This window comes from Sceloporus occidentalis, unplaced genomic scaffold (assembly GCF_023333645.1).
Source record: "Sceloporus occidentalis isolate IW3139 unplaced genomic scaffold, rSceOcc1.0.p SCAF_3, whole genome shotgun sequence".
Taxonomy (NCBI): Eukaryota; Metazoa; Chordata; class Lepidosauria; order Squamata; family Phrynosomatidae; genus Sceloporus; species Sceloporus occidentalis.
Window position 1 is genome coordinate 245964045 of NW_028316983.1, and position 25061 is coordinate 245989105.

Genomic DNA, 25061 nt, shown 5'->3' on the forward strand with positions numbered 1-25061 from the left:
GGACGATCATCACTTCATGGGACGATCGTGGTTAAATACAGTCCCCTTCTAGGTCTACCAAAATTTTTGTATGAGTTCTGAAGAATAATGGTTAGTTCAATAGGCTCATGTAATAAAACTTTTATTATCGTTTTTCTTTTTCATGAATAGGGAATATAACATAACCCTGCCCCATATTTGCCATCCCAAGGTCTCATTTTTGTCTCAAGGAAATATGGTCAACCTAGGCTAGATCAGTTGTCCTCCAGATGTTTTGGACTTCACCTACTGGGATTCCTGATAGTTAGCCAAACTGGCTGGGGTTTCTGGCAGTTGAAGTCCCAAACATCTGGAGGGCCAATGTTTGGGAACTACTGATATACAAGTTGGAAATGCACCATCCTGTAATGTTTTGGTAAAAGGAAGATAGTTTGACCCTTGATTCAGAAAGAGCTCCTCACCAATGCAGACACAGTGGAAGTAAACCAAGAGATACAAAGGACCACAGAGTTTATTTGTTAGTGAGGGTTGTACCCAGTGCTTGGAAACATGCAGAGAATTCCACTGAACAAACAGCTTTGCATGGAAAAGGCTTCATTTTCCTGGAAGGAAGCTACATCAGCCAGTGACGGTGTCCTCCTTTATTCACAGCCTGGCTCCAAACATGTAGAATAAACTGGCCAGGGTGCCCACAGCCAGCATCATGGTGCTGCTCTTCACACTGAATGCTCCACTTGTGTTGCACAAGTTGGTCTCACAGCATTTCATAGAGAAAGCCATCAAACCCAGATCGATTCCTCCCTGGGGGCACGTTGCAGCGCATCCCTTGGTGATGGACTGTTTGTGTTTTTCACCTGGGAAGAAAGAACAAAGGAAGGAAGGTAGGAAGGAAGGAAGGAAGGAAGGAAGGAAGGAAGGAAGGAAGGAAGGAGAAGGTGAGTTTTATTCATTTCATGCAATAAGTCAGGGGGTGAGACCTAAGTTGGGCCCTTGGCTCACTGCAACTGCTGGGGGAGTATGGTGCTGCTGCCACATGGGTCTGGCAGGGCTGCTGGCCTGCCAGGAAAGGAAGGGGTCACTGGTGGTGGCACCATGGACTTCCATTCCTGCCATCATCACCTCTCTTTTGTCACACTGCCAGCTGCTGGACGGCAGCAGCAGACCACCACAGCCACTGGCACCCACCCTTCTTCTTCACTGCCTTGTCCTCCTCAGCCAAGATAGCCATGCCCCACCCCCCCAGCAGCTGTTTCTGGGCCTGGCCAGGTGGCGGGAGAGCGGGTGGGCTTGGGGTCAGTCAAGAGAGGCAATGGGAAGGGAGGAAGGGCTGGGTAGTCTGCCACCCCCTGGTGGTCCTTTCCAGGCATCTGCACTGGGTGCCACCAACCCTACTGAAATAACAGTTGCTGTTGGGTGCCTTCCAGGCATTTCTGACTTAGGATAGCCCTAAGGGGATCCTATCTTTGGCATTTTATGGCAAAATTTATTTCAAAGGCTTGCTTTTGCCTCCCTCTTTGAGAGAGCCTAACATGCACAAGGTCACCTGTTGGATTTCCATGGCTAAGCAGGGATTTGAACCCTGGTCTCCCAGAGTCCCCATCCAACCCTCAAACTGCTACTTCAGGCTGGTTGGCAATAAGGGTAAGGCTGGTTAGCCCAGCCCGTTGCTGTTAAAGGCATAGCTACAGTTACCAGAAAGAAAAGCTGGCGACCTTCACATCTCCATACCAAACTAGGAACTCTCTCAAGGCAGAAGAGAGCCTTGCCAGGCTGTTTAATTGAGGGCATATCCCAAGAGAAGGGAGGGCTGTTGCCTTGGTTTTGCAAGCGATGGCTGCCTCTGTTTCAATTCATGCCAAGCTGGTTTCCCTCCTTGAATGGGTGAACACATTTGAGACAAAAGCAAGGCAATTTGGCCCTGAGGTGACATTACGCAGGCCTAATCTGGAATGTTGTAGTCCTCAAATTATGCAGCCATTGACACTCTTGAGGTGCAAACACACTCACCGACACCTCCACCGAAGTATTTTGTTATGCAGTATTTTTCATTGGGTTCGCATGACTTCATGCTTATGCAGTCCCAGTTAGACTCCGCATTTTCGCAGTGGAAGCACATCAGGGAGGACACTGTAAAAATATAAACACATGCATAGTGATTAAACACAAATAATTGAACTGGAGGGGCATGGCCACATATCTGGAGCACCAGAGGATCAAAATGTGAGAAATGAAGGCTATTTGAAATAGGAATGACAGCTTATATATTCTGGAAGGAAGTGCATTAATGCTTAGGCTGCTGCTTTAGTATTCTGTACACCCAAAACCCAGAGGGAATCATAATCCTTCCATGAACAGTGCCCTGTACCATTCCCATACCCTCCCACATTTCACAGCAGAAACCAGGGACACATGTGCCCAAGCACCATCCAAGCATGCTCAAGATATCCAAAGTTATTAATGAAGAGAAATACGCAAGTTAAGAGAACCAGCAGCAATTTGCTTTAGGGAAGGGCAGGATTCTGATCTCTTTTTGCCTCTCTTCCCTGCTGAGATAACTGAATGCAAACTACTTTTCTATTTTGAATGGAGTTTGCAGCAATTGAACGAAGCTGAGGACAAAGGAGGAAGAGAGGAGAGAAACTGGGACGTTTTAAAAGCAGCTGGAAAAGTGGGACAACAGAGGATTAACTGGTAGTCTCCTAGCCAAATCAAGACAGCTAGAGAATATTTCAATATACAGTAGGTATAAATTTGCCCACCCCAACCCTTGTGACAGCTGAAATAGCTAACCATCTGCAGAAGTGGCTGAAGGCCAAGTATGAAAGGCCAGCTTTGAGATCATCACCTTTTAGCTTTTATTCTGATTTGGTTTCATTTTCTTTTGTGTTTCCACGTAAAAGGGGGGGGGGGGGAGGGAGCATCAGAGAAATCTTGTACAATGTGTTGCCTGTCCTTACTCTGAAAAATCCAAGTGAGCAGATATTTGGCATTATTAAAATGTCAAGGGCCTAAACAGGATGGTGAGGATGGCCTAGATAAGATGAGGTAGTTGTGCAAGCTTCCAGATGTCACAGAACGGCAACTTCCAGCATTCCACACCCTTTAGTGTTAGTGTTTGGTGCTAGGCCTGACAGCAAGTTCAGCAATGTCGCTAGAAGGCTGTATGTAGCCCAACCTTATCGAAGTAATTGGAATAACTGGAAGGAAACAAGATCTGCTATGCAGGAAGGCTTCCCATTTTTTGGAACTACAACATCCAGAATCCCTTCACCAGGTTGCTCTTTTTGAGATTCCTCTGCCTGAGCAGACCCTGGAAACATTACTCTGGAGTTTATCACACTGGGACTAATTTTGGCATTAAAGAGAGATTAAAGCTCATTTAAAGCATCCTGCAAATAATGCGAAAATGGCAAGTAATTGCACTAATGATTATCACACGCAATTGCACAAATAAAGTGATATACAGCTTAAAATGCACTTTAAAAATACAGCTTTAAAATGCACTTTAAAATACAGTTTAAAAAATACAGCTTAAAATGCACTTTAAAAATATAGTTTAAAAATACAGCTTAAAAATGCACTTTAAAAATACAGCTTAAAAAACACATACAGTACTTCCTCCTTCTCCTTCTCCTTCTCTTCCTCTTCATCCTCCTCCTCCTCCTCGTCCTCCTCCCTGGCACCAAAAAAGGGCAAAGGAAATGGCTCTTTCCTTTCCCCTCTGGCTGCAGCCCAGCCCAACAGAGGAGGAACTCCTCCTCCTGAGTCTGGCTGGCCAATGGGGGCAGACTGGGGCTGGAACAGCCCCGCCCCCTGCCAGCCCTCACAGGCTGAGGCCTGGAGGACCCAGCCTGAGGAGGAGGAAGTCCTCCTCATTAGCCCTGCGCAGCTCTGCAAGGGCCAGCAAAGGCAACCTCATCCACCCGGGACAAGGAGGAAACCGTGCAGGGACGCCCCCTAGTGGTCAAAACCCGGGATTGTCCCGCCCCCAGCCGGCTTATGGCAACCCTACATGGGGGTGAACTAGATAGCATTTGGGGGTGCCTCCAACTCTGATTCTATGAAGTGCCCGAGTCAGCATGATCATTTTGACAGGAACAAAGGTTATACCATCTTAAAGAGGGACTTGCTTTTATGACCATTTATTCCCTCCAACCAAAGCCATTCAGTTTGGTGTCTATTGTGTGTTTATCTTTTGGCCCTGACTCAAGAATTTGCCAGTAAGCAATAAGACAGAGCATAAAGCTATCTCCTACTCTGACAATGCAGAAATGTCTTGGGAAACTCACTTCTTTTCTCCTGCAAAGGAGACTGTGGGTTTCACATGGATTGGGACAGACTGAACATTTCAAAAGGCTTAAAAAACACACCCACAACCCTAATAGTGAGACAAATTTTACTGCTCTTCTTGTATTGCCTTTGTTGCAACCTGCAAGCTTAGGGGCATTTAGCCTGGTTTATCTTGATGACCCCTAATTTGATAGTTTGCATACCATGTCAAATAGTACATTACCGTAAAATCATTGTTTCCGCACCCACTCTTTCCCATGCATGTTTTTTTTACAAATTGCATAATGAAGAGACCGTGCATTTCAAAAGCTTGCACAGATAACTTTGTTTCATGGGCCTCATCAAGGAATTGCCTCAATTCGGACTTTGGAAAGGACTTTAGCATCCCTGAACTAGGTTCGAATCCCAGTTCAGCAGCAGAAACTCACTGAAAGACCTTAGGCAAGTCACAATCCCTCAGCCTCCAAGGATGGCAATGGCAAACCCCCTCTGAAGAAATTTGCCAAGAAAACCCCATGATTTGCCTTAGGGTTGCCATAAGTTGGAAATGACTTGAAGATACACAACAACAACAACAATAGCTCCTATGATCCTGGAACTGGCATTTATGGGCAGCTTTAGACTAAAGTTCCCATTGCGGTACCAAGCTGTGCTTGTGATCATGAATTGGAAAATAGTTCCATAGTACAGTAGACCCTTGTTATATGCTGGGGTTTGGTTCCAAGATCCCCCGTGGATAACAAAATCCATGTATGGTCAAGTCCCATTAAATATAATGACATGTCCCTTATAAAAAATGGAAAATCAAGGTTTGATATTTGAAATTTATACTTTTTTTGAACATTTTCAAACTGTGGATGCTTGAATCTATGTATAAAAAAATCCGTGTATAAGAAGGGCCGACTGTAGAACATATAGTTCCATGGAAAGCCAGTGTGGCATAGTGGTTTGAGCAATGGAATATGACTCTGGAGACCAGGATCCGATTCCCAGCTCAGCCACAAAACCCACTGTGTGACTTTGGACAAGTCATATGCTCTCAGCTTCAGAAGAAGGTAATGGCAAACCTCCTCTAAACAAATCTTGCCAAGAAAACCCCATGATAGGGTCACCATAAATTGGAAACAACTTGAAGGCACACAACAACTGCAAATTCCATGCTCTAAGAACAAACTCTTCTCAAAGGAGAAGGTAGAATGAGTGCAACAGATGTCTAGGTTTGGGGCTGGAGCATGCTTTTCAGCTGAGAACAGTGCTTGGGGAAGTTACTTTGGGATACTATTGTTGTTGGAGCTGAAGTATAACATTCTGGGAGCTGAAGTATAAAACATCTGGAGGGCTATTGGAAATCACTGATTCTAAACTGTAGACATCATGATGCTGTCTGACGCTGCTTTAACTGCCACGGTTCCATGATATGGTATGCTGGGATCTGTAGTTTTGGGATGCACAGCACTCTTGGGCAGAGAAGGCGAAAGACTTGTAAAACGATAAATCCCAGGATTCCGTAGGGTGGATCTACAGCACTTAAAGCGTAGATGCACTCTTGGTGCCATACTGCAGGATTAATGTCGTTTGACACCGCCTTCACTGCCATGGCTCCATGCTATGGAATCCTGGGATCTGTAGTTTTGGGGTGCACTCTTGGGCAGAGTAGGTTAAAGACCTTGTCAAACTACAAACACTGTGTGATTTCTACAGTGTAGGTGCACCCCTAGTTTGAATCTTCCCGCAAATGACAGCCATCGACTGGAAGATTCTGAAGCACCTTCCCAAACTACACATCCCAGGTTTCTCAAGGAGGGAGTCATGATGGTTCAAAGTGGGATCAAACTGGTATAATTGTGTATTGTGGATGCCTACTCAAAGTGATAATTTTTGTGGCAAGGCCAAGGGAGGGAGCCTGAGCTACCCATCAATTAGCCCATGACTGTTGTGTTATCAGCCACATCCATTGGAACACCCTGTGTGCCAAGTTGTGTTGTTGTTGTCATAGGAAATCAACAGGGAGAATCTCAGTGCACCTGCCTTAGCTGAATCATTAACCTGCCTCAGGCATTGATACTCCATGGGCAGGTATTTGTAATAGCCCAAATTGCCAGGACTTTCAAAGACTGCCTTTGCCAAAAGCAACATTGGGGAGAGAATAGCTGGGTTTGGTTGCAACATCACAACTAGATAATTTTGGACAATAATCACAGCATCTTGACAAAATGCAGGCCTGTTACTAACATTTTTTTTCTTTCTCCTGTATGATTTTTAACACCTTTGCCAGAAAGAGAAGCCAGTGGAGCTTCTAAAACTTGCAACACATATATTGTGCATTTTGGTTGGTCCCATAAAGGTATCTCTGCTTGGTGGATTTTGGATGATGTTGTACTTTGCTTTATGGTCAACACAGCTACCCTTGGATATGTTTAAAGGAGGGGAAAGAAAGCTCTGGTGACCAGAAACATTAACCATCCAGACTCATGGGACCTGAAATCAGACTGTAATGGAGGTGGCAATGCACAACTTGCAGCATTGCACAGATGACATGTGTGGGCAAGCAACATCAGAGTATGAAGACTGCAAAAGTTATTAATGAGAAAGAACACACACAAGCTAGGAGAACCTGCAGCAGTTTGCTTTTGCCTGAGCCTAATGGGAAGGACAAGGGTTCACCCCTTTCTCTCCTCTAGGATTCAATGATTCTCTCCCCTGCTGAGTTAATGGAGTTCTGACTCCATCTGCACTTTGAACTCAAATTTCCAGCAATTGAATTAAGCTGAGGACGAAGGAGGAGGAGGGCAGAGAAACCTTTTAAAAGCAGTGGAAAAAGTGGGAAGGCAGAGAATTAATTTGATGCTGATCCTGGTAAGTCAGTACAGTTGGAGGTTATGGCGACGTTCCTTTTTGGATTAAACGCCCAGGATCCCCAACCCAGATGCTGGCTGGGGATTCTGGGCACCCTGGTCCACAAAACTGGGTTAGAATCATAGAATCATAGAGTTGGAAGAGAACGCAAGGGCCATCCAGTCCAACCTCCTGCCATGCAGGGAATCTAAATCAAAGCATCAAACTCTGTCTGAAATTGTAAGACAAAGGGCCAGCATGTGCTTTGCTTTCACTGCCGCATGGGCTCACAGCCTTCCTCCAAATCATGATCAGGGTTTTGTGGTTTTTTTTGCAGTTTGTGGAAGCAATTAGTTCCATTCCTGGACAGCTGCCTGTACGGTGCGTCATAACTCAGGAACGTTTGAGCACCTCCCTGGATAGTTGGGAGAGTGAATGAAACAAAAGGAGAAAACTGTTTTCCCAGGTGGCCTTTGGGACTGGAAGAGAGCCCAGGAGGGGAGAGAGCTACTTATCCCATTCCCACCCCACCATTTTCCCCAAAAAATGCCCCCAGCTGCTTCTCAGTCTGTAGAAAGTCAATTTGAATCAAACTTGAGATGCAATTACAGTATTAAACAAAAGCAGCAAACAGGTTTCCCAGGCACTGAAGGCATGACTGGTCCCTTTTTTAAAATGAAAAGTAGCTTTAGAGAGAGCCAGCATGGGATAATGGTTTGAGTGTTGGATGATGAGTCTGGTGACCAGGGTTCAAATCAACACTGGGTGACCTTGGGCAAGTCACACTCTCTCAGTCTCAGAGGATGGCAAGGGCAACCCCATCTGGAGAAACCTGGCAAGAAAAACCCATGATAGGTTCACTTTTCCAAATGACTTGAAGGCACACAACACAAACAATAACAGCAGCAAAGCCTTGGGAGTCTTTCTTTGTGGTTTGAACAGGGGCTAAGAGCGGGCTGCTTAACTCTTTCTTCTCAAAATTTACACTTTAAACTATTCCCAGGTGCTTTTATAGCTGCATTGCAGGGAAGAGGAGAGAGCAAGCCATCTTTTTATCTATGCAAAGGCAAGCAACCTGGGGGTGTATCCGCACTGCAGAGTTAAAGCAGTCTGACACCACTTTAATCCCACACAATTCTGGGATTTGTAGTTTGTTGAGGCCCTAGAGTGCCCTGACAGACAAGGGCTGAATATTTCATCAAACTGCAAATCCCATGATTCTGGAAGACAGAGTCATGGCAATTTCAGTGGTGTCGAATTGCTTAATTCTGCACTGCGGATACTTGAAGAAAAGACACTGGACAAAGAAAAACTTGGAGAAAGTAAAGCCATTTGGACCAACTAAGGGGTTTATCACACTGGGCTAATTTTGGCATTAAAGAGAGGTTAAAGCTCATTTAAAGCATCCCGCATATAAAGCAAAAATGGCGAGTAATTATGCAAATGATTATCACATGCAATTGCGCAAATAAAGTGATATCGGAAATGCATTGTTGCTGAAATCCCAAAAGTAAAAAGATGTGTGTTAATGCTTCTTTGTGACCACTTTAATGACGACGTCGTGTGAAATCGTTTTGCGTAATTATGCAGTTTTTCTAGGATATTCACAGGATAAACTCCCACTCTCCTTCGTGTGAGAAACTCCTTATAGTCAAGAACTATGCTTGCTTTTGGAGAAGGTGAATTTGAAGGAGCAATTTGAGAAGGGGGCAATGAGCAGCAGCCGCTCTCACCCAAAAGCTGCTGTTCAGGCTTATATGTTTGTATTTAAAAACAGAGATATTTCCTGCATCTCCTATTTAGTGTTTGTTTTACCCTTCACATGATTGTGAAGGAATTCCTGTCTTGTTAATAATAATAATAATAATAATAATAATAATAATAATAATAAAGATTTATTTATAGCCCGCCCAATCACGAAGAATCCGGGCGGGTTACAACAATAAAATACATCAATTACAATAGAGTTAAAAATCAAACCCTAGACCTACCGCCCCCCCCCATACCCAATACTAAAACAGAATTAAACAATAATAGTATAAAAACATTAAAAACATTAAAAACATTTTTAAAAGGCAGAAAGATAGGCGGAGAAGAATAGACAAATGAGGGAGCAATATCTCTGTATCTGGGGAGGGTAACTAAATTGGAAAGGCCTGCCGGAAGAGATCCGTCTTGAGTGCTTTCTTAAAAGCTATCAGAGTGGGAATGTGATGGATCTCCTCCGGCCGGTCGTTCCATAGTTTAGGAGCAGTAGTAGAGAAGGCCCTCTGGGAGACTGATGTTAGCCTAGATCTTTTTGGCTGTAGTAGATTTCTTCCAGAGGACCTTAGTGTGCGGGACGGACAATAGGGAGGAAGGCGTTCCCTCAAGTACTCTGGGCCCAAGCCATGTAGGGCTTTAAAGGTGATCACCAACACCTTGTACTTGTTTAGTAGTACATTGGCATTTGCCGACCTTTCCCTTCTGCCAAGTAACATGCCAACTCTACTTGCAAAAGCAGCTATGTTCCAATAGTGGGCAGTAGAGGTAAAGCCATTACCTAGGGCCCCCTGGCATGTCCTTTTGCCTTGGAGTTTATCAGACAAGGGAAATTGGAAGTATAATCCAATGGCAATCTGAACTCAATCATGGGGTTTAACGTTATTGCGTGATAGACCGCCACACGCAACTTCCGGCAATGACATGCTATTTTAGGGCAATGAGGAACCTGTTCAAATGCAATGCGTATTCACATAATTGCGCGAAACTAGCGACTTTAAGTGAATGCATTCTGGCCCCACTTTCTTTTCATTCGAATTTAAGAGAAATTCCTCCCATTTGATAAACTCCCCTGCCTCTTCTGTTCTTTCTTTGGCCATAAAACCCACTAGGTAATCTTGAGCAAGTCACACTCAGAGGATGACAGTGGCAAACCTCTTCTGAACAAATCTTGCCAAGAAAAAAACATGATAGGGTCACCATGAGTCAGAAACGACTTGCCTCACAAAACTACCAATCTCAGGTTCCTGTAGGATGGAGCCCTGGCGGTTAAAGGGATGCCGAACTGCATTATTTCTGCAGTATAGATGCACCCCTAGTTTGAGATGGTATAAACTCTTTTTCATCCACTTTAGCACCCCATGACTAAGTGGCCGATTGGCTAATATTTTAATACACATATATGTTTATCTGTTTGTTTTATGTGTTATAGAGCCAAGTGTGACTGTAAACATTTTAAAGATTTTAATCATTTTTGTAATTTGATGGCTACCTGTATATTGGTGTCATGAAAACGGTACTGTCCTGCAGCATGTTTTGAACTTCTATTTATTTTGGATGTTAGCTCCCAGAAGATCCAGCCAATTTAGCCAATACTTAGGAATTATGGGGAGCTGAAGTCTAAGTTTGGGAACCATGGATCTAGCCCAGTATTGTCCACTCTGACTGTTAGCCATGTCTCATCAGAATTTCAAGCATGATTCTTTCCAAAAATGACCTGGCATCCCCTTCTAGCAGTCTCCCATCCAAGTTTGTCCCAGGCAAAACTTTGCTTAGTTTCCCAAAACAAGATCAGGTCACTTTAAATATAATGATGGCAGGCTCTACTGCTCTGCCCATTATAAGTATTGTTAAGCAGCAATTACTTAGGAATGTAGGAAGATGCCTTTAGAGTGAATCACATCCTTGGTCCATTCTGGCCCATCCCGTTGTTGTTGTTGTTGTTGTTGTGTGCTTTCAAGTCTTTATGGCAACCCAAGGCAAACCTATCATGGAGTTTTCTTGGCCACAGCTGTTCAGAGGAGGTTTTCCATTGCTATCCTCTGAGGCTGAGACAGTGTGACCTGTCCAAGGTCACCCAGTGGGTTTCATGGCCAAGCGGAGATTTGAGACCTGTTCTCCAGAGTATCACACGAAAGAGATCGGGAGTTTATCCCATGAATATCCTGGAAAAATCATGTAATTATGCATAACGATTTCACACGGCATCACACAAAACCCACCATTATAGCAGTCACAAAGAAGCATGAACGTGCATCTTTTTGCTTTCAGGAATTCAGCGGCAATGCATTTCCAATATCACTTTATTTGTGCAATTGCTTGTGATAATCATTTTGTGCAATTACTCCGCTTCATTTCCCCTTCATTTGCTTTATTAATGTGCTTTAATCTCTCTTTAATGCTGGAAGCAGCCCCGATGTGGTAAACTCTATAGTCCCGAAACTCAAAGCACTACACAGCACTGGCTCGCATTTAAATTTGATGCCTGAACTAAATTGCAAATCCCAGGATTCTCTAGTTGAAATGGAATCATGGTGCTACAATTGAGACAGAGTCCCTGGCTAACAGAAGAACATGCCCAGGCATGGCTAGGCAGACACTAATCATCTGTATATTTACTATGCACATTACTGGCTGACTCTGCCATAATTTGACTTTGTCCCCGAAATCAGCCTTACAGCAACTAGCTGGAGGATACAGGATCAAGTCTTCCCAGGCTCTGAACTGCTCATTTGCAGTTCTTCTCTCTGTATTTTGGTCAACTCATCCCACAGAAAAATAGCTTCCGCCTCTGAGAATTGGCAGTAAGCCTACAAATGTATCCACACTGCCAAAATAAAGCAGTTTGACACCACTTTAACTGCCATGGCTCCATCCTATAGAATCCTGGAATATGTAGTTTGTCATGGCACCACAGCTCTCCAACAGAGCTTGGAGTTTATCATACGGGACGGATCCCGTGCAGAAATGAGATTTTAAAATCCAGTAAAAGCCTACAAAAGCAGGTTCATTTTCATACAGATTGGGGTGAATAAGCATTAATGCGACATTAACCCGAACGGAAACTTAACAAAGCCCTCTCCTTTTTACATTCGGGATTTTCCGAAAGTAGAAAGGAGTGGGTTTTGTCTACTTTCCATTCAGGTTAATGTCACATTAATGCTCATTACCCCTTACACCGTGTGAAAATCAACCCACTTTTGCGGGTTTGTCCACTTTCTGTTCGGGTTCCCCAACATTGTCTGAAAATCGACCCGCTATTGAGGGTTTGTTCCAGTTTAAATTCAGTTTGTGAATAGGATCCATGTGATAAACTCCTTGGTTTCAGCACTGAACTATAACACTGCCAAAATAAAGCAGTTTGACACCACTTTTAACTGCCAGGCTCCATCCTATGGAATCCTGGGATGTGTAGTTTGTCATGGCACCAAAGCTCTCCGACAGAGGAGGTTTCAGCACTGGACTATGACTCTAGGTGTATCCATACTGCTGAAATAAAGCAATTTGACACCTCTTTAACTGCCGTGACTCTCCTACAGAATCCTAGCATTTGTAGTTTGATGGGGCACCAGAGCACACTGACAGACCAGGCTGAATGCCTTACCAAATTACAAGTCCCAGGACTCCACAGGAGTGGATGCACCCCTTTCACTTGTCTCTTCTTCGTCATTAATACCTTTCCCCATTTTAGCCATACTCAGAGTTTGGCAGCATTGCTGCCAACATTTTCACAAGTAGGGAGTGATTTTTGCATACATTTGACTGCTTTAATGCTGCCTTTGTCCTTTCCTGCAGGTCAAGCTGCACAGGAGCAGAGCAGGGCTGGGTTTTTTCCTGGTCAGTTGGCAACCTGTATTGACCAGAAATGCCAAACCATGGTTTAAATCGGGTTTAAAGCCTGAAAAAAACTGATTTTAAGCCTGAAACACACACACACCCTTTACTGGGACCCCTTTCATGTTAATCCCTGATGAATGCATAGTAGCTGGGTCAGTGGTGAAGGAGAGGCATTCTGCACAAGCCCAGGGGCACTGTGGCTGCATCTGCACTGCAGAAATAATCCAGTTTGACACCGCTTTAATTGCCATGGCTAAATGCTATGGAATCCTGCAATGTGTAGTTCGTTCTGGCACCAGAGCTCTCTGACAGAGAAGGCTAAACATCTGACAAAACTACAGATTCCCAGAATCATTGAGCATTGAGTCATGGCATTTCAATTAATGCCAAACTGGATTGTTTCCACAGTGTGGATGCAGCCTATGTCACTTATTCTGTAGTCTGACTCAGTCTGAGGCAGTTTCATCTAGTTCCAAGAGAGATAGACAAATCTCAAGCACAATATAGCTTCTCATGAATCAGTGCTGCAGAAAATGCTTTATGGAAGGTCCACTTGGCATGTCTTGTATCTGCAACCCTGCAAGGTAGGACTGGTTGCAAGCCTGTATTTCTCGGAAGCACAATATTACAGAAACTGGGAATTCTGAATATAGTTTGTGTGTGTGTGAAGAAGACTAGGGTCCTTTCCAAAAGTTTCCTTCCCTAGTGTCTTTGCCAAGCAGCCCAGCGCCTCAATGGCTCTCGGACTAGGCAAGTGATGGTGAATCTTTTAGAGGCTGAGTGCCCAAACTGCAACCCAAAACCCACTTATTTATTGCAAAGCGCCGTGTCCCTCTGGCTTTCTAGTAACAAACTCTGGTAAACTCTGTGCTTGGGCGATGGCACATGTGCCCACAGAGAGGGCTCTGAGTGCCACCTCTGGCACGCGTGCCATAGGTTCGCCATCACACTCAGAAATAATGAGCTGCTTTGAAAATGAGTCCTCTAATGTCAAGGTTAGAGCAGGGATGGGAATCCTGCAGCTCTCCATATGTTGCTGGACTGGATGTCCCAACATCCCTAACCAAAATAGCTAGTGATTAGGAATGCTTGGAAATGCAGTCCAAAAATATCTGGAGAGTACATGACTCCTGCTTCTAGGTTAACATTAATATGGGTGCATTCACACTGCAGCAATAAAACAGTTTGATGCTATTTTAATTGCCATGACTGTATCTGACAGAATCCTGGGATTTGTAGTTGGGTGAGGCACCAGAGCTCTCTGACAGACCAGGCTGAATACCTCACCACATGACAAATCCCAGGATTTTGTCACACAGAGCCATGGCACTTAAAGTGGTGTCAAACTGCTTTATTTTTCACCCCAGTTTGGGACTCATTGAAGCTTATAAAAAATGTAAAAACTTCTCTCCAAAACACACCACAGAAATAATCCAGTTTGAGACCACTTTAACTGTCCTGGCTAGGGAATCCTGGGAATTTTAGTTTGTTGTGGCACTAGAGCTCTCTGACAGAGAAGGCTAAGGATCTCAGAAAACTACAATTCCCAGAATTTCCTAGCATTGAGCCTGGGTGGTTTCAAACTGGATTATTTCTGCAGTGTGTTTTGGCACTCAGTTAAAAATTCACAAAATGGAAAAATTAAAACATTGATTAAGGGTCCTCCAGACAAGGCAAAATATGTCAGAAAGTTGCAGTATTTGTTGCTGTCACTCAGGATTTCTTCGTTTTTAAATATCCAAATAATGTTTCGATGATCCCAAAGTATTTTCTGACAGTCCTCTGCAGCCACTGCAACATTTTATTCCCATCTTTATGGGTTTCCTTTTCAATTCCAAGACATATTGGAATTAGACGTATTCCTGTAGTTTGAACACATTGCTCCGAGTCCTGATCTCTGGAGCAGCAGAAAACAAGCTTACTTTATCCTCAATGTGATATCCCTTTGAATAGTTAAACAGGGCTATCATATCACCTCTTAACCTTCTCTTCTCCAGGCTAAACATACCCAGCTCTCTAAGTCTTTCCTCACAGGGCATGGTTTCCAGGCTTTGCACCATTTTGGTCGCTTTCCTCTGGATATGCTTCAGCTTGTCAACATCCTTCTTGAATTGTGGTGCCCAGAACTGGACACAATATTCCAGGTAAGGTCTGACCAAAGCAGAATAGAGTGGCACTAGCTGTGACTGTTCCTGACAAATCCGGACAATTGGAGGGTATGTCTCCGTTGTTACTGGAATCGCTTCTCATACTGCCTTTGACTGCAAGCCAAGAAATGATTCTCCACGCTTGTTCTTAGAAACCTGTTGGATGATGTGAGCTGCTTGCTAAGGAGGCTGCAACTGTATTAATTTCTCCTTGAGACGGGAGCCAAGCCAGCATTTTTATGATGAGATACACCTTCCCCTTTGAAGGGCGAGATAGGACTCCTGCTGAGAGATTGGAAAAAGCTTCTCCTATTCAGCATTGGGTGGGGTGGCACAAGGGGAGAGAAGGGAATTAAAGAGGCTTAATGATTGTTTGGGGGAACTTTGCCTGTGTTTGGAGGAAGGGGTGAATCCATCGGATCTGGGACACATGGGACTTAAGGGAGAAAAGGCAGTGGCATCACTAGGGTTGGCATCACACAGTGCAGTAACTCATGATGTCACACACTCCCATTGACCATCTCCATTTCCGTACCATACAAAATCCTTAGTAATGCTTTTCGTCCTAATGTTAATCGTAAATCGTAATTCCCGTATCTCACCAAATGTAATGGGAATAGTGGTGACAGAGACCGTGAGCAAAATTTAAAAAAATATTCCTTTAAATTCCAATACCATATGCATAGCCTAAATGTATTGGCATATTATTATTATTATTATTATTATTATTATTATTATTATTATTTATATCCCGCCTCTCCCTATGGATCAAGGCAGGTTAGAGTAAAAAGAAGTAAAAATACATAGCAGAACATAATCAAAATTACAAAACACAACCCTCCACCAACATCAAAATAAAACAATCAAATTACAAGTTCAAGTTCACATAGGTCACATAGTTTCAGGTGGTTAAAGTGAAAATCTAGTAAGATGTGTTTGTAAAAAAATATAAAAGAATAGAATTTAAAAATAAACCTTGCTGTCTGCTTTTTCCTTCCACTGAGCCTTGCTGCCCCACTCACAGCATCTCTTCTGCTGAGCTCCAGGGTTTTAAAGGGATGCAAGTGAACACCATGACATTTCCACCAAAAAGCACCTCTCTTAAGTTGTTACCTGGTACAGTCCGCATCACCTGCAGCTACCTAGTGACATCCCTGGGCAGGAGAGGACTACGTTGTTGTTGTTGTTGGGTGCCTTCAAGTAGTTTCCAACTTGTGGTGACCCTAAGGTGAACCTATCATGGGGTTTTTTTGGCAAATTTCTTCTCAAAGGGTTTGCGCCTTTGCCTGCCCGGAGGCTGAAAGAGTGTGTCTTGCCTAAGGTTACCCAGTGGGTTTCATAGTCAAACTGGAATTTGAGCCTTGGTCTCCATAGTCCATTGCTCAAGCCACTATGCCACACTGGTTCTCTACGGAACTGGACAACTATGGAACTATTTTTGAATTCATCCTATATCTATGCATTTTATTTTATTTTTTCTCCCTAAGTGCAGTACCTTTTGAAATTCACTTTGTTAGCTTTGGCCCAGCTTTCTAATCTATTCAGGTCATTTTGAATGTTGATCGTGTCATCTGGAGTATTAACTATTCCTCCTAATTTGGTGTCATCTACAAATTTGATAAGTATGCTCTCAATTCTGTCCTCCAAGTCATTGATAAAGATGTTGAACAGCACTGGTCCCAGGATAGAGCCCCACTGGACATCCCACTGGTCACTTCTCTCCAGGATGAAAAGGAACCATTGTTGAGCACCCTTTGGGTTTGGCCAGTCAACCAGTTACAAATCCATTTAACAGTTGCCTTGTCTAGCCCACATTTTACCAGCTCATTTGCAAAAATGTCATGGGGAATCTTGTTTATTCTAAGCCCCCTTTGTTTCCATGCAAATAAGTTGAAGCTAAAATACAATAAACCACCAACATTGTAAAGCAGATCATGGCCCAGGCAGGCAAGTTGCCAGCCTCTGCCACACCCACATCTGGCACAGAATCACAGAAAACTGGACAGAGATCTCTTCCTTTCAGCCAGAGGCAAAGCTTGGGAGAGTTGTTTTTGGGCACTGCAGCTCACAGAATCCTCTATTAGGATGGCCAAGACAAAAAGCAAATTTTCTAAGCAAAGGCAAAGCCACTCTTTCATTAGCCACTGGCACCTTCATTCATAATCATTCACCCAGACTTCCATGTTGCACAAACAGAGGGTGGAAAGGAGCCAACTGCATTTCATGAAAGTCTCTCAGGACAGAGGAGGACCCCTGATGGGGGAGGCCAGTGGTCAAGGCATGGAGTGGCCAGACAGATGCCTTTTGGGAAGCCCAGGAGCCACAGATCAAGCTGTAGCCTTCACAGAGACTGTACACAGCCAGTGATGGAGGGATTAATATTGACATATGAGCCTTCACCTTCAGAATCCCTAGAGAAACACAACCCAAGAGAGTCCCAAAGTGCAGGCAGCTTTGTTGATCTATTTATAGATAAGGATATTTAAGAAAGGGTCCTCTCTGAGTTTGGAAGCTAAGCAAAGCCCTAATTAGTACTTGGATATGAGACCACATACCAAGTGCTATAGGTTTTTATCTCCAACAAAAACATTTTTTTCTTAAATTGGGACTGGATTGGCATGTTTTGCCTCAACATCACTTAAACTTTTCCTGATGGAAAAGCATAAAAGCTTCCTGAAAAATTCAGTGTCATCTGCCAAACAAAGGGCCCTGTGGCCTCACAAGGATGGAGACATATTGGTCTGCAAAAAGAGACTTTTTTGTGTTGCAAACGGATGTTAAATTTCCTGCACTTTGAGAATCTCCCAGCGGCCACATAGCCAGAAGAAAGAGGTGTGCGAGCTTGCAAGTAATACTCCTCCATACCATCTGAACCCAGAACACCTTGCCGGATGAAGAAAGCAGTGGAGCTTTGAAAGCTTGCAACATGTATATTGGGCATTTTGGTTGGCCCAGTTTTGGTTGCTGTGGGGTATATTTCTGAGGAAGGAGCTGGCAAAACCGCTTCTGAGAGTATTCCTTGCCTAAGAAAACCCAATGAAATTGATGAGGTTGTCACATACACCTACGTATTTTTTTTCAAAAAGTGGTTGTGTTACCAGGAGCGGCTCTTTTGTAAAGCTAATGGTTCTTACCTAGTCAAGACTCAGCCACCCGCAAATACTTGGATTGCCACAAAGAAAGTTCACAACAATGCATGGATTGCCACAAAGAAAGTTCACAACAATGCAGTGTTGTTAGGAAAAGCCATTTCCCTCCAGCTATTCTGGGGATCAGTGGCGTCTGCTGATACTGGTGCCTCTTTCTTAAGCCAGTTCAAAGGGAAGGAGAAAGGTGTCTTTGGGCAGACACTTTGGGCATCCTTGGCCACAGACAGACCTTTACTCTTCCTTTGCCCTGGTGACTGAAGGAGCTGATCTACCAAAACGCAAACCTTTGAAGGGAGATTTACCAAACAAATCTCCAGTCCAGAGCCAGTGAGAACCCAATTTGGGAGCAAAATCTCCATCCTCTTGACCTTTCTTTCCAAGATTTAGTTTTCTCTTTCCTGCACGTTTCAGCCTGTGTAATATTGTCCTTCTGGTTATTATCACTGTTTATTGCCTTGGTGAACAAACAAGCTACTCCCCCTGCAAAGAGACATCTTCCGTCAGCATCACTGTTTTCCGATTAACCTGCAAAACCTAATTGGTTGCATTCAGACAACCAGAACAATAACAAAAAATATTAATAGGCCTTTTTGAGTCCTTAAGGGTTTGTCTACGCTGTGGAAATAATGCAGTCTGACACCACTTTAAGTGCTGCAGCTCCATGCTATGGAATACTAGGATTTGTAGTTTTGCAAAGTCTTTAGCCTTCTCTGCCAAAGAGAGCTGGTGCTTTGCAAAACTATAAACCCCAAAACTTTGGAGGATGGAACCATGGTAGTTAAAGTGGTGCCAAATGTCATTATTTCTACAGTGCAGATGCACCCTAAGTTAAGGAAAAGAAGCAAGTGGGGGGATCTGGCTTCTGCTAATACTTGTTGCCCAAAGAAATGGCGACTGCAAAGCTAGTTGCTTGCTGGCTATTTCCACACAAACAGATTTCTCTGGGAGCTTCTGTATCATCGGGACATTCTATGATTCTATGACAGTGAACCCACTCCTGGTTTTAATCCAAACTTTAGAGGCACAATCCAAGGAGGGGGATTTAATTGTTTACCATGCTCCTCTAAAGTCTATCCTCAAACCCAGTGTGAATTCATTCCCACCCCCATGGAATCCCATATTCTCCTAGTCCCATATTTTCCTTAATCCTTCAGTCTCAGAAGTCGCTTTTGTTGTTTGGACTGGAAGCACAATATGCCAAGACTCTTCCCACGAGAAACAATGCTGAGTTTTCGTCTGCAGCATGCACACCGTGCCACAGACCTGGGAGTGCTCTCTAAGTGACTGTCACAATCGAAGCTTGGTGGGGAGACCCTTGTCAGCCCCTTGAGGCAGGGACCCTGTTCCAGCAGTTACTTGGCCAACAGTGTCAGCATGGCAAACTGCGTGTATGGTAACAGCACTCAATTCTTTTTAACAATTTAACAATTCTTTTTAACTAGAAGCCACCTGGAGTCCCAGTCTTGGAAAAGAGGCACAGAGGAGCCATTGTGGGGCATCGGTTTAAGCATCGGACTATGACTCTGGAGATCAGCATTCCATTTCCTGCTCAAGCATAAAAACCGACTGGGTGAGGTTGGCTGAGTCACACTCTCTCAGCCTCATAGGATGGCAATGGCAAATCTTCCCTGGAGAAATGTGCTAAGAAAACCCTATGATAGGTTTGCCTTAGGGTTGCCAAAAGTAAAAAATGACTTGGGGACACACAACAACAACAATAACAAACCGATCGATCAATCGACCAACAGACAGCATCCAAATAGATAACATCCAAAACCCACTGAACAGTGATATCTTTATTGAGCCAGCCAAATGCAAAAAAAACCACATGTTGCAAGCTTTCGAAGCTGCACTGACTTCTTCATCAGACAAAGATGTTAAACAGAAGCCAGTGAAGCTTCGCAAGCTTGCAACATGTATTGTATTGTATTTATTTATTTATTTATTTTGCATTTGGTTGGCCCAATAAGGATATCACTGTTTGGTGGATTTTGGATGTTATTGTACTTTACTACATGGCCAACATAGCTACCCCTGAATAAGCAGATAGATAGATAGATGATAGATAGATAGATAGATAGATGATAGATAGACAGACAGATGCCAGCCACAGATGCTGGCGAAACGTCAGGAAGAAACTCTTCTAGAACATGGCCACATAACCCGAAAAACCCACAAAAAACGATAGATAGAAAGGTAGAGAGATGATAGATGATAGATAGATAGATAGATAGATAGATAGATAGGTAGATGAGACAAGGGGAGACAAGACGAAAGGAAAAGAAAGGAAGGGGATGAGAGATGAGAGATGATAGAAGAAGAGGTGAGGTGAGACAAGATAAAAGGAAAGTAAGGGAAAGGGAAAAAGAAGAAGGCAAGAGCTATTTGAAACATTTTTTCCTTTCCCAAAAATCTGAAGCAGCAACGTTGCTTCTTGCATCCTAACATCAGATAGACATGGCTTCCCCTCCCTGTTTCTTCCCTTGGAACAAGCTCAAGAGCTACACAAAGGATGAGAGAGAAAATGGATGAAGGATCAAGGTGACCCTGGAATTTGGCCTGGGCCCCTCTCCGCCATATTGAACCCTCTGAGGAAGGATGCTCTCCTGCATCCTTGCTTTGCCTGCTTGGCAAAAGGATGATGAGCAAAGGCAGTGCAGCTCCTTACCTCTCTCCACGCAGAGCAGGGCTGCCAGCAGGGCTGCCAAAGAAGCCTTCATCCTGGGGGAGAAAGGAATGCCTTTGCAATCCAAGACAAGTAGATAAGCAAGCAAGGCAGGCAGGCTGAGCTGCTCCTGGGGGAATGACAGAAACTGCTCCAAAAGCTGCCTTTCTCTTGGATGTGGGCTGTAAAAAGTGATGTGGCAAAGGAGGAGCTGGGAGGGGTGGGGATTTAACCACTGCACATGGGCCTCCTCAAGCCGGGTTGCAGATGTGCAGAACACATTGCATCGAAGGGGCCTGTCCATGGGTTAATTTATTTGTTCATTTTTAATTGGCGCCAATGAGTCAGTGCCAAGCCAGGGAAGAAGGGCAGGCTGGAGAGGAACAGTGCCTCATTCTTCCCCTGCTACCAAAGGGGAACAAAGAGCCAGGCTGTGTTCCAAGCTCTCGGTGAGACTTATTTACGCACAAGTGTACAGGCCACATTGAGAGGGCTCTCAACCAGGCAGGGAGGAAAGCTGTGCCCATCCAAAAAGCATCCAGAGGGCCCTTTGTGGAAGCTGGCACAAGAACAGCAGGAAAGAGAAGAGACAGGGAGGGCCATAGCTCAGGGTTAATGTTGGGAAACATGGCTTTCTTGAGGCTACAGCTCCTGGCATAACTCCATCTGGCACTGGCCAAGGGCTTGGGTGCCATATCATCCATTATCACTATAATCATTGAATCATAGAGTTGGAAGAGACCTCAAGGGCCATCCAGTCCAACCCCATTCTGCCATGCAGGAACTCTCAGTCAAAGCATCCCCGACAGATGGCCATCCAGCCTCTGCTTAAAGACCTCTAAGGAAGGAGACTCCACTACACTCTGAGGAAGGAGTGTGTTCCACTGTCAAACAGCCCTTACTGTCAGGAAGTTCTTCATTATGTTGAGGCGGAATCTCTTTTCCTGTAGTTTGCATCCATTGTTCCGGGTCCTGTTCTCTGGAGCAGCAGAAAACAAGCTTGCTCCCTCCTCAGTGTGACATCCTTCAAGTATTTAAACAGTGCTGTCATATCACCTATTAACCTTCTCTTCTCCAGGCTAAACATCCCCAGCTCCCTAAGTCGTTCCTCATAGGGCTTCAGGGTTTCCAGACCCTTCACCATTTTAGTCGCCCTCCTTTGAATTTCTCCAATTTCTCCATGTCCTTTTTGAACTGTGGTGCCCAGTGCTGGACACAATATTCTAGGTATCTAAACCGACATCTGTTCAGAATAGTGGCACTATTGATCTAGACACTATACTTTTATTGATGCAGCCTAAAATTGCATTGGCCTTTTTAGCTGCCGCGTTGCACTGTTGACCCATGTTCAACTTGTGGTCTACTTGGACTCCTAGATCCCTTTCATATGTAGTCTTGTTCAGCCAGGTGTCCCCCTTCCTATATCTGCATTTTTCTGCCCTAAGTGCAGTACTTTACATTTCTCCGTGTTGGAATTCATTTTGTTAGCTTTGGCCCAGCTTTCTAATCTATTAAGGTCATTTTGAATTTTGATCATGTCCTCTGGAGTATTAGCTACTCCTCCTAGTTTGGTATCCTCTTTCTTTGTTGTCGTGCCCAATGCCGGCTGGAAAAAAAGCAGAACCGTCTTGCATTCCTTATTATAAAAAACAGTAAAGACAGAACCAATGTGGAATAGGAGTTTCAGCATTGAACTATGGCTCTGGAGAACAGGTACAAACAAAAATCCATCGGTGATACCTTTACTGGCCAACCAAAAGGCACAATATACTTGTTGCAAGCTTTCAAAGCTCCATGGGCTTCTTCATCAGGCAAGATGTTACAAACCAAACAGGCAGAGGAAAAATTGAAAATGTTAGTCAGATGTCTGCATGTTTTTTCAGTCCTTAGCAAAGATGTTGTGATGACGAAGGTATCTTTTGTGCAGACAAGCTCCTCTTCTTTCTGGCCATGGGGCAATAGGGAGATTTGCTAAGTCCAGGAAATTTAAAGTCCATTTGCATCTCAACAGGGACTCCTCTTTTGCAATCCAATATGTCTCCATTCCAGTGAGGTCACAGAAGTCTCCATGTTTTTGCAACAGGAACATTTTGGTGAGGTAGAGGTGCCCTGGAGAACAGGGATTGAATCCCAGCTTGACCCTGTAACAGCAAGTCACACTCTCTCAGCCTCAGAAGATGGCAATAGCAAACCCCCTCTGAAGAAACCTGCCAAGAACAACCCGTGATGTGAGTCAGAAATGACCTGAAGATACAAAACAACAACAAAAGAGAGAAGTTTCCTACTAGATTCTTTCAGAAAGGAAATTCCAAAGTTTGAGGCATGGGGTGGAGAGGTTACAGTCACATTGCTGCATAACACAAATTATAATAAACTGGTTTGGAAACCTAGTTTGCCCCTCTCCTAGGTTTCGTGATGGGCCAGCTTGGCATGCAGTCCTTAAATGAGTTTAAATTAAAACCTTACTGGTTTTGCCTTAAGCTCCAGACACTGACTGCTGCTTGCAGAGAGCCAGGGAAACACCCAGAGGAGGATGTGGCTGATGCTTTCTGCTGTGTCTGCAGCAGGCGTGGGCTGGTTTCCGCATCCCACAGTTCTGCAGTTTGCCATTTTGAACAAGATCACTTCACTTCAAGAATTCAAGAAACCCAGAGTTCATTGCCTGAATTCTAGTATATATTTACAATATTTCTACTCTGTCCATCAGACAAAAACTTGTCCTTTTCATGATTTGTGAGTTGCAAAGTGGCTTTGTTGTTTGTTGTTGTGTGCCTTCAAGCCATTTCTGACTTATGGCAAACCTAAGGCAAACCTATCACAGGGTTTTCTCAGCAAGATTTGTTCAGAGCAGGTGTGTCATTGCCTTCCCTTGAGGCTGAGAGAACGTCACTTGCCCAAGGTCACCCCGTGGGTTTCATGGCCAAGAGGGGAATCGAACCCTGGTCTCCAGAGTCACAGTCCACACTGGCTCTTACAAATAGTGAATTGGATCATTTTCTGAGTTCAGGCTTACAATCTATATAAGGCAAGAAACATAAGGAAAAGGGAATATCACTGAGACAATGCTGGCTGCTCTACTCTCCCTCATAGGTCAAAGCAATGGCTGCTGGAATGCAGAGAGGGACTCTCAGAAGCTGCTGAGGCCAAGGTACGATGAAGCTGTGCCTGGCTCCTCTTCTCTCCCTCTGAGGCCAGGGCAGTGGCAGCTGGCACATGGAGAGAGGGGCTCCCACCAGCCTCTGGGTCCCAGGCATGGTGGACCTGTACCTGGCTGCTCTTTTTTCCCTCAGAGACCAGAGAAATTGCAGATGGAATTTGGAGGGAGAAGCTCTCACAAGTCACTAAAGCCAAGACATGAAAAAAAATCAAGGTGCAATAAATAAATTAGTGGATCAGCTATGTTTTCCTGCATTTCCCTGACTTGAAAGCACAACTTCACAACCCTGCCTCATTGCTGGCCAAAAGCATCCTTCATTTTCCTGACAGCCTCACTGGACGATATCACACCTCTGAAATTGGAAGTATAATCCAGTATCATCCTGAACTCAGTCATGCGTATTCACATTATTGCATGAAAGGTTACCACAAGTGATCGCTGGCAGTCCAAATGCACTGCGAACACAATCACGCATCAATCCACAGTTAAGTAAATTCGGTGAACTAGCAAAGTCACAAACCCTATTCCTAGGCAACTTCGCACTCAGTGCGCTGTTGTTTGGTGTGATGTGCATGTCTCCTTTGGTCCTGGTCCCCCCCCAAAAAAAATCCGGAATGGGGGTTCCCATGAAGCCACACTGCAATTTCGTTTCAATTTTGCTTCCGCTTGTCCTTCAGCATTGCTGAGGGGGGGCTGCTGCCTGCTAATGAAGAGGCATGGACCAGGAGCTACTGGATAATCATTATATTCACGTTTTAATGCAACAAGAGTGAATATATGCTCGTTTTAACGTGAATAGAGCATGTTCTTTCAACCACTCTTCCCACCCCCCTCCAACCTCTTTTGTAAATTATGGGGTTCCTTGGTTCCTCTCTCTCACTCGCCTAAATATGCTATGCTCCAGTTATCTGGAGTCTCACTGAGCATGCGCAGGTATGCCAATTCGCAAGTAAGAACCCACTGATGTGATGGCTTACTTTGCACAGAATCTGGGTTGCGTTCGGGGAGGCCATTACAGGGAATTTAGGATGTGATAAGGAATCATGTAATTGCGTGGATTTTCAAATTGACCTCGCTATCTTCTCTTTTGAAATTGAGAGCCTCCTGTCCCGTTTGATAAACTCCATTGTCTTCCATTCCTGCTGGCATTATATTTAGCGAAATATAAATATGGGAATGGGAAAGGAGAGAGCCGGGATTTTCCCTGAATCCCAGTTGCAAAACCTGTAGGACTAGCCCAT

At 44.2% G+C, this 25061-nt stretch overlaps 1 protein-coding gene across 2 annotated transcripts; it reads right to left on the reverse strand.

The window, feature by feature from the left end:
* Positions 1 to 472: 472 nt before the first annotated feature.
* Positions 473 to 20901, reverse strand: LOC149317714 (lymphocyte antigen 6E-like). 2 transcript variants are annotated; one of them, XM_089518984.1, is made up of 3 exons: positions 20667 to 20901; positions 1987 to 2106; positions 473 to 833 (listed from the first exon to the last, which is right to left on the reverse strand). In XM_089518984.1, exons 1-3 carry the CDS (start codon positions 20716 to 20718, stop codon positions 625 to 627), a joined length of 381 nt encoding a protein of 126 aa, XP_089375110.1. In that variant the 5' UTR covers positions 20719 to 20901; the 3' UTR covers positions 473 to 624. The 2 variants fall into 2 exon arrangements, with proteins under 2 accessions (XP_089375110.1, XP_089375111.1); XM_089518985.1 differs by lacking the exon at positions 20667 to 20901 and adding an exon at positions 3590 to 3650.
* Between the last annotated feature and the right edge of the window lie 4160 nt (positions 20902 to 25061).

What these genes read in the sequence shown, in the direction of transcription:
- LOC149317714 (XM_089518984.1), bottom strand. Translation starts at nt 20,718, where the DNA reads ATGAAGGCTTCTTTGGCAGCCCTGCTGGCAGCCCTGCTCTGCGTGGAG. An exon ending in CCTGCTCTGCGTGGAGAGAG is followed by an intron (nt 2,107 to 20,666) that starts GTAAGGAGCTGC and finishes ATATTTTTACAG; the next exon opens with TGTCCTCCCTGATGTGCTTC. An exon ending in ATACTTCGGTGGAGGTGTCG is followed by an intron (nt 834 to 1,986) that starts GTGAGTGTGTTT and finishes CTTTCTTCCCAG; the next exon opens with GTGAAAAACACAAACAGTCC.